This window comes from Pipra filicauda, unplaced genomic scaffold (assembly GCF_003945595.2).
Source record: "Pipra filicauda isolate LSUMZ 115617 unplaced genomic scaffold, ASM394559v2 scaffold90_size2875636_pilon, whole genome shotgun sequence".
Classification (NCBI taxonomy): Eukaryota; Metazoa; Chordata; class Aves; order Passeriformes; family Pipridae; genus Pipra; species Pipra filicauda.
This window is the reverse complement of record NW_024105098.1, coordinates 978076-989505: the sequence shown is the minus strand read 5'-3', so window position 1 is coordinate 989505 and position 11430 is coordinate 978076. Positions and strand designations below refer to the sequence as shown.

Below are 11430 nucleotides of genomic sequence, written 5' to 3'. Positions count from 1 at the left end.
TATAGCTCCATTTCTAGGCTAGAAAAAATCCAGGATTTGCAAAAAGCTGAAGAAGGTGGGTGGAGGGAAAGGGCTGCTCCGTGGATTCAGTTAAAGGGTCTGTGTTTCCCCTGATGTGCTGAAGAAAAGCTCAAACACCCCAGAACTGCCCAGTCCCATTGGCTCAATTTTAGCTGGGCTAAGCCAGGGTGTCCACTGGCTCCCAGCCCGTCCCGTGCAGGGTGGTGGGCTGATGATGTTGGAGATACTCTGACAGCTCTTCTCTTGCAGGTTTTCATTGCCCTGCCAACCCCCATCCTTAGACGTGGCAGTGGAGAGATGGAAGGTCCTTATAGAATCACAGAGTCATAGAATCAGCTGGGTTGGAAGGGACCTCAGAGATCATCAAGTCCAACCCTTGATCCACTACCGCTGCAGTTACTAGACCATGGCACTGATGCCACATCCAGTCTCTTTTTAAAAATCTCCAGGGATGGAGAATCCACTACTTCCCTGGGCAGCCCATTCCAATGTCTGACCACCTTCTCTGTAAAGAAATTCTTTCTAATATCTAACCTAAACCTCCCCTGGCACAACTTGAGACCATGCCCTCTTGTCTTGCTGATAGTTGCCTGGGAAAAGAGACCAACCCCCACCTGGCTACAACCTCCTTTCAGGTAGTTGGCATTATGTGCCATGATGCTCTTTATAGACCTCGCCTAGATCCGCTCCTGGCCATCAGCCACGTGGTCCTTGAGCATCTCTTCTTCCATTGTGCCTAAAGTATTAAGCTGAGCAGAGAACTGTGGCTGTCTCCCAGCCCGGGCAGAGCAAAACAGGATCTCAAACACCCAGCAAAAACAATTCATCTGGCATGAAGCCTTCCAGGAGCTAAATCAGCTGCTCAGCCCCAGGAGACACCTCCTTCCACTCCCTAGGGAGCTCCATGCCAGGCTCTCAACCCTATCCCATTTTTATTTTCCACAAAGCTCTGTCCTCTGCCCAAGACTGAAAAACCCAGGTGATCTGAGCTCCAGACAGCGCCTGGTAATCCCACCTTCGATGGGGATTTTAGCAGACTGAGTCCTGGTGCTCAGGATGGAGGAAGGGGAAAATGGGGCCACCGGCAGCCCAGCCGGCAGGCAGATGGCTCAGGGAGACGGGACCTCGACCCGGTGCACGGCAAGCGTGTGGGACCAGTTAGGGGTGCTGAGGATGAGCAGATAAGGCAAAGCCTTCATCAAGCATTTTGTCACACCACAACCCTGACCCCAACCCTGCAAATCCTGCTGTGGGCAGGGCTGTGGGCCCAAGGGCTTTGCTCTTGCAGAAGGGAGAGGATAGGAGGTGAGATGTTTTTCTGTTTCAGCCTGTCAGCGTGGGACAAAAGAGTTCAGGCCCCAAAGGCATTGATACCACACTGGCTTTTATGTACTTAGGACACCAAGAATTTGCTCCTGCTGCACATCATATCTCACTCTCTTCACACTCTATGCAGATGGAATGGAGCTGCCTTGGGTGCATGGTCCCATTCATCCGCACTGCGAGGGTGAGGGACAAGCCACAGCTGCTCCATGACCTGCCTGCAGCCTCCCAGGGGTGGGGACAAGAGCTCCCAGGCAGCGCAGGGGCTGCGCTAGCATTTGTCGGGAGTTGGGGAGATGGAGGGGAAGCAGGTGGGAAAGCTTCCCTGCTCCCTGCACACCTCCTGCCCCATCAGGTGCTGCTCCCAGGCACAGGGATGTGCCCTCCTCAGTGCTTCAATGTGCAGTGGAGTGGGGAACCTGGCTGGGAAGCACTGCCATAACTACCACCACTTCCTTCTAGGACCGGGAACAGCTGGGGCCACCACTGCTCCATCCCCAGGATCAGCCACTTTGGTCCTCTCCTCACACACCCCAGCACTGTCTGCCTCCTGCCTTCCTCCCACTCCTCCCGGCTGCTGGGGAGGATGAAGAGGAGCGAGTAGAGAGGATGGTGAAGGATGAAGCAGCATTTGGGGGAGGATTCCAGCCATCCAGACTGGGCAAAACCCTGGTGTGCAACCCTGTCTCCAACCCTCTAGCTCACAGCTTCCACCTCTGTGTGGTCCATGTGGTGACAAGCCCATCAGCAATTCAGGGTGAACAACGATCTGTGACACTGTGTAAGAAGACAATAAAAATGGCAGCTGGTACTGAATGAGGACAAAAGTGGGGGTTTTTATTTTCTTCTCTTCACAATCTTACAACGTGCCCCAAGTTATCCCCTCCCTGGAATGAGAGCTCAGAGTTATCAGATAGTCCCGAGAGCTGTTTGAATGAGAGGCGCAGGTTAAAAATCATTTGGAGAAGAGGAGCCTACGAAAGGGAGAACATCATTATGGCCCTCCACACATCCATAATTCACGGAGTACACTTCTGCTCTCCCTGTCTCGGAAGCATATAGCTGGACTGGAAAACATTCAAAAAGCAATGGAGACAGCCAAAGGTCTGCTATGGCTCTTACACGGGAGTGTATAAATAGTCTGGCACTTCCGACTGGTGCAGGATTTGTGGCTCAGGGACTTCATATTTAATAGCCCATGATGGAGTTTTCCATCACTGACTGGAAGAGCATTTTTGGGAAGAATTACTGCCCACGCAGTTTGTTCCTATGGCAGGGCTGACAAGCCCAGGGCTGAGATGTGCCACGTGGTCCCCCATGGGCAGCGAGACACAGCTCCCACCGTGCCCATGTCACGCTGACCATCGTGGTGGCCTCGTGCCTGTGCTTTGCAACTGGTGCTACCAGGGAGGTGGGTCATGTCACAGCAACTCCTCTTTTCCCCAGCTCTTCAAACACTTGATGTTTTCAGTAAGTGGGCTAATTTGGCTCTTAAATACCTGGAGCAACATGAGTGGCTGCTTGTGTGAAGCCAGCTTCAATATGGGTTTGGGCTGGTGAGTAAGGAAAAGGTGAGGAATCTCTGCCCAGGGATGCGCAGGGTACCCAGCTCCCTTCACATAGGTCTGGCACCACCCCGTGGAAATCCATCTGCTGCTCCTGGCTGCCACAGGGTTTTGTGGTAGCACATCTGGAGAGGTCTTTGGTGTCCAAGATGTGGTTAGGTTCATACCCAGAGGCTGGAGCATTCTGTGGCACAGAGGACTCCAGCCCCAGCCTGTGTCTTGGGGCTTCTTTAGTCTCTGAGATGATTTTTCTGGAAGATGTGGGTCTGGATCACTGACTCCAAGCCTCCCATTCCTGGACAGGCTGTAAGTAGAGGAAGACCACTGACTCCACCTTCTCCTGTGCTCCACTGAGAAGAGAACCAGGACTCCACTAACACCCCAGAGCCTTGGAGCCCTCCAGCACTGAGCTCCCAGCCGCTCACAAGGCACTAACACCAGAATAAACCTCTAAGTGGCTTCTGAAACCATGAGCCAATTGCTGCATTAAGGGCTCTTGGCATCACGGGGGAGGATTCTGCATCCTCTTATCATTAACTATGGCAGGAACTGTCCGTGTTATTCCTGTGTACCCAGGGACTATTCCCGAACCCTCGTAGGCGTCTACACAGGTTCTTCTGTCAGGAGTAACCCTGAGGAAGGTTTTCCTGCCACGGCAGTCAGGTAGAACTAGGTGATCTTTAAGGCCCCTTCCAACCCAAATCATTCCAGGATTCTGTGATTCCTTGGCCACTTTTCAGAGGGGTAAGGAAAAGAACACAGAGGCTCAGATTTTGGAAGGGGGATACCCTCACATTGTTGCAGAAGGACCAAGCTGGGGTGAGATCCCTCCTGAATTGAAGGGCTGGGTGCTCACTTGGCCGGGTGCTCCCTCCGTCTGGGATGGGATCCTGGGCAAGGGTCAGACAAAGCTTGGGCAAGACAGGACAAAAGATGCCATATGAGGTTTTGTTCCAACTGACAGTGGAGCCAGAGTGAGGGACAGAGTTGGGGACTTGTCTGGAGTACAAGTAATCAGCCATAGCATCTTATTTGGAAAGCTTTTTAATTTAGTATAAACAAAACCATCCTCGAGGGAATAGGCAGCAGCTGACGTGAGAAACCACAAGCTCCCACAATACTGGGCCAGTGCACCTGTACCCCTGCACCCCAAGCTGATCATGCATTGTCTTGTCATAAACTTCGCTGGGATTCATGAAGGGATCTGATAAAAGGTCTTCAAATGGCACATACAGGCAATCCCTGTACCCACATCCTTGGGCCTGGCACCCTCTGAAGGTTGTTCCCCTTTTTCCCTGCAAGGATGAAAGAGGATCTGCCAAGCATGACTTGCACCCAGACTTGCAAAAATCTCTTTTAAAAAATCACCTCTTGGTTTCTTGGCCGCCTTAGACCCAGGAGAGGGCAGCAGCAGCCCAGACTGCAGCCTCAGCTACCCTTTCCGAAGCTCCTCTTCATCTCCTAAGCTGCACAGAGACAGCTGAGACAGAAAAACAATGTACAGAGGGAGGAAGCAAAGAGTAGGCAGGCTAGTGGTACTCTCCTGGGCTTCAGAATTGTTTTCTTTCAAGGTGGAAGTGCAAAGAGAATAGTCTTTCATTGAAAACAAACTGTAGTGCCAGGGCTTTCCATGAGAGTCTTTCATTCTTTTGGTATTGGTGACCCCTATGGATGCTTGTCACGGCACCAAAAAGTAAGGTGGTGATGCTGGGGATGCCCCTGGTAGAGGTGGGAGGTAAGTACAGGTGACAACATGCACTGTGTGCACATCACACTGCTGCAGAGATGAGACCCTGCTCTGGAGGTCTCGTGGCTTCACTCAGAGCACTCCAGGGAGATGAAACACGGTTACCAGTGCTCCACAGGCACACTGGCCACATTGCCACTGCTGAGTTTGCTGTCCCTGAGGGGACAGGAAAGGGAAGGCTGGAAACATGGGAAGTTTCTACTTCTCCCCCTTGGCACACCAGCCACGGGCTGGCCCTCATCTCGGTGCACTGCTGAACAGTGTCAAACTCACACTGCCCCTTTCCACCTCAGCTTCACTGGCGTGGGTCATCAGCTCCTTGTGCAGCTGTGGCCTTTCCACCCAGCCAGGCTGGCAGCACCCTCCTGCCTTTCCTGGATGAGCTCACCAGGATGAGTCACAGAGCAGGTGAGTGGGAGGATGACATCCTTACAGCCACGCTGAATTCCTAGCCACCTGCTTTAACAACATGTTGTAGAGCCAACCTGGGTTTTGCTGCAGGCAGTTCCATTTCTGCCTGGGTTGCCTGCCCCGTGGCACGTGCACGACAGTGTGCCCTGCTCCTGGCTCGGAGCATATGGCTGAGCCCACAGCCATGTGGCCTCTGTTCTCAGTTGGGCTCAACTGATGCTTTTTTTTTGCTTTTTTTTTTTTTTTTTTTTTTTTTTTTTTTAATTCACACCCTCTGAAATCACAGGAGTGCAAAATTATTGCTTACCAAAGCTGTTCTCCTGAAATGAGTCATGGAAGAAGGAGCTTTGTCACTCTGCCAGACACAGCCTGGCTGCTTCTCTAACTAGAACAGCACCAGAGAACAGCTTGCAGCTCCCTTTGGGCTTCAACCCTCCTGCACCCAGGTGTTACCAGCCTCCATCCACAGCCTGGACAGAGAATCTCCTGCATTATTCCTACCTCTTCAAACTACCACCCCTTTTCATCCCTTTCTTGGGTGAAACCCTGCATGGTGTGTTGACATCTTGGTGACACTGTGTTTTGTACCAGGCCAGCAGCTTGTTTGGGGAGCTACTCCTGCAAAACAGACCTTTTATTCAGAAAACTGTTTAGCCAAAGAGTTGCATCATCCATCCATACATCCCTCCCTGGTGGCCCCAGGGCAGAGGAGAGGCTGTGGAAGGAAGGAGCAGCAACACCTTTACATCTGACACTGTATCTTTACTAGCTATTGAGAGACATTAAAAAAATCACAGCCAAGGTCTGAGCCCACAAGGGCCACCAGATTTATGTACTACATAGAGCCCAGCTTCCTTTTTCCCCTGAAATGACATCTCATCTCCTAAGTCAACAGAAATGGTGTATTCTTGGTGCTTGAGAAAAGCCGACCCACAATACCGGGTATCCTACTGCAACTTGGAGTTTAGTCCCTTACCTAAAGGTTTTGGACTTCTCCTTCCCAGCATGAAAGGTGGTATTCTTCTGAAATCAGTACCAGAGGCAGGAGGCCTCTGGGTCTTTCAGAAGTGTCTCATGTGTCTAATGAGGGACCAAGAGCACATGTTAAGCCAGTGCTACTTTCCATGACTGCTTTTAGTTCCTTTTGTGTTATGGAGCTGACATAGCCCCAAAATGCATTGCTAAGGTACCTCTTGTTCACTTCCAGGCAGTTGTAGGCAGCTCACAAGCAAGTGCAGAGCATAGCTGCCTGAATTTTCTTCATTCTTGTCTCTCCTCTGCAAAGACTCCCAAGCCAAATTTTGGGATGGAGCCTCTGGCCTGGATATTGTGCACCTGGCTCTCAACCTTCCCTGCAAGAAGTGCACATCTTCTTGCAGGGCCTGCAAGAAGTGCACATCTCTCACATGAGGCAGCCCATGCTCAAGTTCTCCTAAGTCCAGAGGTGCGTTGGCAGCAGCTTCTGGATGAAAGCAGGTATGACTCCAATGAGACTTAATTAGCTTCTCTCTCTTTTTTTTTTTTTTTTTTTTAAGCAGTAAAGTAAACAGATTCCATCCATCAGGTGAGAGGATTTGACAAGATCTGGCCTGATTATTTCATTTTTCCTTAAAAGTGTTGATGGTTCACAGCACTGTTGAAACACGTCCGAGGCTGCACACCTGCAGGCAGCGAGGGCTCACCAGCCTGAAAGCATTGCCCACACAGCTGAGCTTGTCAAAATGAACTCACAGCTTTGTCGTGGAAGAGACATCAACGGACAGGATCAGCACGGTGATCATGACTTGAAGCCTGGGGCATTGTATGGTGAAAAGTATTATGGGTGAAAATAGTCTGGGAAAAGCAGCAGAGGTGTGGGAAGGGAGCTGAGAAGCAGAGCTCTGTGGGCACCAAGTGTATCTTACAGCTCCAAAGCTGCCAGAATGGCAGCACCACCCAGGATGGCATCGTCTCCAACAGTGGCATCGTCACCGACAATGGCATCACCACCACCAAAGACATCAGCTGGACTTTCTTAGTGCCAAAACCAGGGCCACAGTATCAGAGCATGGCCTTGACTATTGCTTCAGCAAACACTCAGTCCCAGCCTTCAGAAGACTGGCATCCCTCAGCTGAAATAGTTTGGAGGTCAAAAAATGTTCCGTGTGTAGAAGGAAATGCAATCAAATAGAGGCTGGAGTCTTTTTTGTCTCCTAAACTAGGAGGATATCCCACTGTCTGGAAGTAGTACCTCAATGAGAGTAAGGATTTAATGAGTGTTACTGTTGCACAGATCAGCCACAGACAGGTTGTGGAGGAGATGCATTGCCACTGCATGCTGCCTGTTGTGACAGAGCTGTCAGCCAGGAGTGGGGTTTATTTTAACCTTTTTTTAGCCTGGTTTCCACAGGAAACAAAACTCCATCAACCATGCTTCGTCTGTCAAACCCCCCTGCAACTTCTGAAGAGCAGCTCCTGTAGCACTGCAATGTCCCTTTTACTCACATGCAACATTTTCCAGCCATGGCCAAACACCCAGCTGTAAGGGCTGGGAGGATGGGGCTGGTGTATTTGACACAAAAGCCTTTAGCTTTGAGGGGAAAGGGAGAAATCTGTTCTGCTATTGTCTCCAGCAAGCGACAGAAGAAAAAGGCCAGCCTTGATGCTAAAAGAAAAATAAGTCATTGCGAAAAGGGAATATTTGGGACAGAGTGTAACACCAGCGCCAGGACAAGGTCTGGCCACCCAAGAGAGCTGCTCAAGAGACTTGGGAGCTACAGAGTATCTCAAGCAGGGACATAAATAACCACCCCTGGCTACAAGCAGTAGCTGGGCCAAAAGGGGAATTCTATGCACACTTATGTCTCCCGGCCTTGAAATATTATTCTCCTGCTGCCTAAAGCACTGGAGTATCCAGACATGGAGATTTTTCTTTTAATCCTGCATTCATTATCTAAGCACTATGAATGATCACGTGTTTGAATAAAACAGCATTTCCTCTGAGACAAGACCAGACCATGCACTGAGGGGTTTTTGCAGCACTACAGTGTTTTCTGTAACCTGATTCCATGCCTTCAGCCAGACACCAGCAAAGCAACCTGAAGTGTAGATTCATCCACCTCCAACCTGACACAAGGAAGGTGGCCACCAGCAGTGCCCTGGGAGCAGGCCAGTGCCCTCCTGACCCCTTGGTGCAGTGCTGAAAGCAGTGCTGTGGGAGGAGCAGTGTTCTGTAGTGCTGGAAAATTACTGGATTTCTCTAAAAGGTCCATCTCTCTATGCTGGCAGTGGGCTCAACATGCCCTTTCTGGCACTAACAGCCTCATGTCCAAAGCCTCATGTTTTCAGGACTGGCTGTGCACCTTTGCCCATGCTACCAAATGCTACCAAGCATTTGGCTCAGTAGCTCTCTGGTCACAATAAAACATAATTCCACTCATGAGAGGCACAAGGAGGGTGGTCTGCTCTCCTGGAATGACAGATTGGTATTTCCAGAAATAGTTTGGAGGTCAAAAAATGTTCCATGTGTAGTGGGAAATGCAATCAAATAGAGGCTGGAGTCTTTTTTGTCTCCTAAACTAGGAGGATATCCCACTGTCTGGAAGTAGTACCTCAAATGAGAGTAAGGATTTAATGAGAGTTACTGCAAGTGAAGGAACTTTGAGATCCAGCTGACATGCAGGTCAGATTTCATTTAGGGTTTGAGTTTGTGTGGATAATTCCTCTCTATGGCTTCAATTGCCTTCACAAATCCATGCCCATAAATGTTTGCACCTGCACAAGCAGCATCCCAAGCCTGGAAATGCACCCCAAACTCTGCTTCCTTCTAGTGCACCTTTTTTTTTTCCTCTGTTTTGTTTAGTTTTTCAAGAGTGGCGACGGCTCCTCCTTTATTTAATGGCTTTATGGGATACACATCGTCAGGGAACCAGAGCTCTTAATTACAAACCTTTTAGCAGAAAATGGACCATCTCACTGTGGTGGGTCCCCTCAGCACCATGGTGCTGCCTGGGAGGCAGCAGACACTGCCTGCCTTCCCACCCATGGGCGTTGGGGCTGGCTGGGAGAGGCTGGAGCTATGGGGATGAGGGTAATGTTTAGGTTCCCAGATTGCTTTTTGAGAAATAACATATTTTTAGCAGATTGAACTGTTACTAAAGGTGTCGGGGTTTGTTCCAAACATCCTGCTTATGGAATGCCTGGAGAACAGGCACGTTTGCAAATACTCTTCCCCTTTAGAGCTGTTTTTCTCAGTCTTCTGTGCCCCCTTGACATTACTGCTCCCAGGAGTAAGATGAGGAAGCCAGCACCTGTAAATCCCATTTGTCCATGCTATGTATGCACACCCCTGTCTGGGACCCAGTGCTCCCCTGAGATGGCAGTGTGTGTGAGAGGTCTGTGGGGACGTGGTCCTGGGATCTTCTCCAGCTCCTCCCTCTCCAGACTGTGGGAATCAGCACCAGAGGCTGCCCACAGCCTCCCCAGGAGAGGCTGTTGCTCTCTAATACACCAGACTTCTACAGCAGGTGAAGACAGGCAGCGCTGCCCCCCTAACCCTGCCCGTTTTAAGGGGGAAAATTAAACCCTGCTCTCCTCTCTCTGCCTCTTGTGATCCGGCAAAGGCCACTCTCAGGAGCTGTCAGCCATGCAAAATAGGATTAATCATAGAATCTTGGAATGATTAAGGTTGGAAAAGGTCATCAAGTCCAACCGTTCCCCCAGCACTGCCAAGGCCACTGCTAACCCATGTCTCTCGAGTGCCATATCCACACATCTCTCAGATCCCTCCAGGGATAGTGAATCCACCACTGCCCTGGGCAGCCTGTTTCAGTGCTTGACCACCAGTGAAGAAATCTTTCCTAATATCCAATCTAAACCCCCCCCTCTGTAAGGCTTGATATGCATACAGGTAACCCCAGGCACCAGGCTGTGGCTAAAGTTTTCAAGAAAATTTATTTTCACAGCGAGGAACACTGCAGTATGTATCCAAATGATCGATACAGCTCGCCATAAAGGCAAAAATGGAAACCTGTTTTGGTGCTTCTATAACAACACCTTTGACATGTGCAGTAAAACCCCGGGCTGAGTTCTCCCCCTGTGCTTTATGACCTACCTGGCCGCTCTGCGGGAGCCTCCAGGCCTGTCTGTGAGAATTTTATCACTTGTAGCAAGGGAGTTACCTCTCAGCAGGCAGATAAAGACAACATACACAGCATCCTTCATGAAAATTAATTCCTTCTCACTTTAAAGCTTTTCTCTGGCAGCAAAAGTTTCCTTGAACAGATGCTAAGCTTTCCCTCCTCACTATTTTTTCTGAAGGTCTTCTGCTTCCACACCCTCCCACTGAGGGAGAGGCTGTTTGGTCTCACCCCATCCCAAACCCAAAGGTAGTTTGGTAGGTTTACATGCGCAGGTGATTATACCCAAAGTGCCCACCCCACCTCAGAGAGCCCTCTGTTTGCCAAGGCAAACCCAGCACACAGCACTGGGCAGCGGGAAGTCAGAAGAACTGGTTTGTCAGCACCACTCAGAGGTTTAACACAGCCATGTCCCCGTAGCATGTCCCACCTTCCCGTGAGCCCCACAGCTCCCCACAGCAAGAGGTGTCAGAGAGAGCAGCTGCCTCAGAGCACCCAAGAGAGATGGTTTTCTGTAGAGGGCAGGGATAGTAAATCAGCGTTGAAGAGCCAACACATATTTATACCCATTTACAGAATCACAGAATGGTTAAAAACCATCTCACTCCAAACTCTCTGCCATGGACAGGGACACCGTCCACTAGACCAGGTTGCCCCAAGCCCCATCCAACCTGGCCTTTATATGCAGGATTAATCAGAGAGGCAGTTTTGTGCTATTATTGTTGTAAGGAATTGCTGCACCCACATGCGGTGATGCTGCTCTGCTCTTTGGGGCTTGTGTGCTGTGGCTGAACCTTGACTCCCCAGGCAGCTCTGCACCTGCCACTGACTCAGCCTGGAAAAGAGGAGACTGAGGGGAGACCTCATTGTAGTCCATAACTTCCCTGTGAGGGGAGAGGAGGGGCAGACACTGATCTCTTCTCTGTGGTGACCAGTGACAGGACCTGAGGAAATGGCCTGAAGTTGTGTCAGGGCAGGTTTAGGTTGGATATTAGAAAGAGGTTGTTCTCCCAGAGGGTGGTTGGGCACTGAACAGGCTCCCCAGGGCAGTGGGCACAGCACCAAGGCTGACAGAGCTCGAAAGCGTTTGGATGATCCTCTCAGGCACATGGTGTGACTCCTGGGGATGGTCCTGGGGATGGTTAATGGTTGGACTCCATGATCCTTGTGGGCCCCTTCCAACTGAGCATATTCTGTGATTCTGTGACTCTCTGCAACTCCAGCTTCCTCTAATTTTCATCACACA

At 50.4% G+C, this 11430-nt stretch overlaps 1 protein-coding gene across 1 annotated transcript in view; it reads right to left on the bottom strand.

The window, feature by feature from the left end:
- Positions 1 to 2170: 2170 nt before the first annotated feature.
- Positions 2171 to 11430, bottom strand: part of BOK (BCL2 family apoptosis regulator BOK) — a 35172-nt gene continuing 25912 nt past the window's right edge. Inside the window, exon 5 of the mRNA XM_027724988.2 lies at positions 2171 to 3213. Within this exon, the coding sequence (XP_027580789.1) occupies positions 3181 to 3213 (33 nt within the window). The 3' untranslated portion in view covers positions 2171 to 3180. The remainder of the gene's footprint in view (positions 3214 to 11430) is intronic.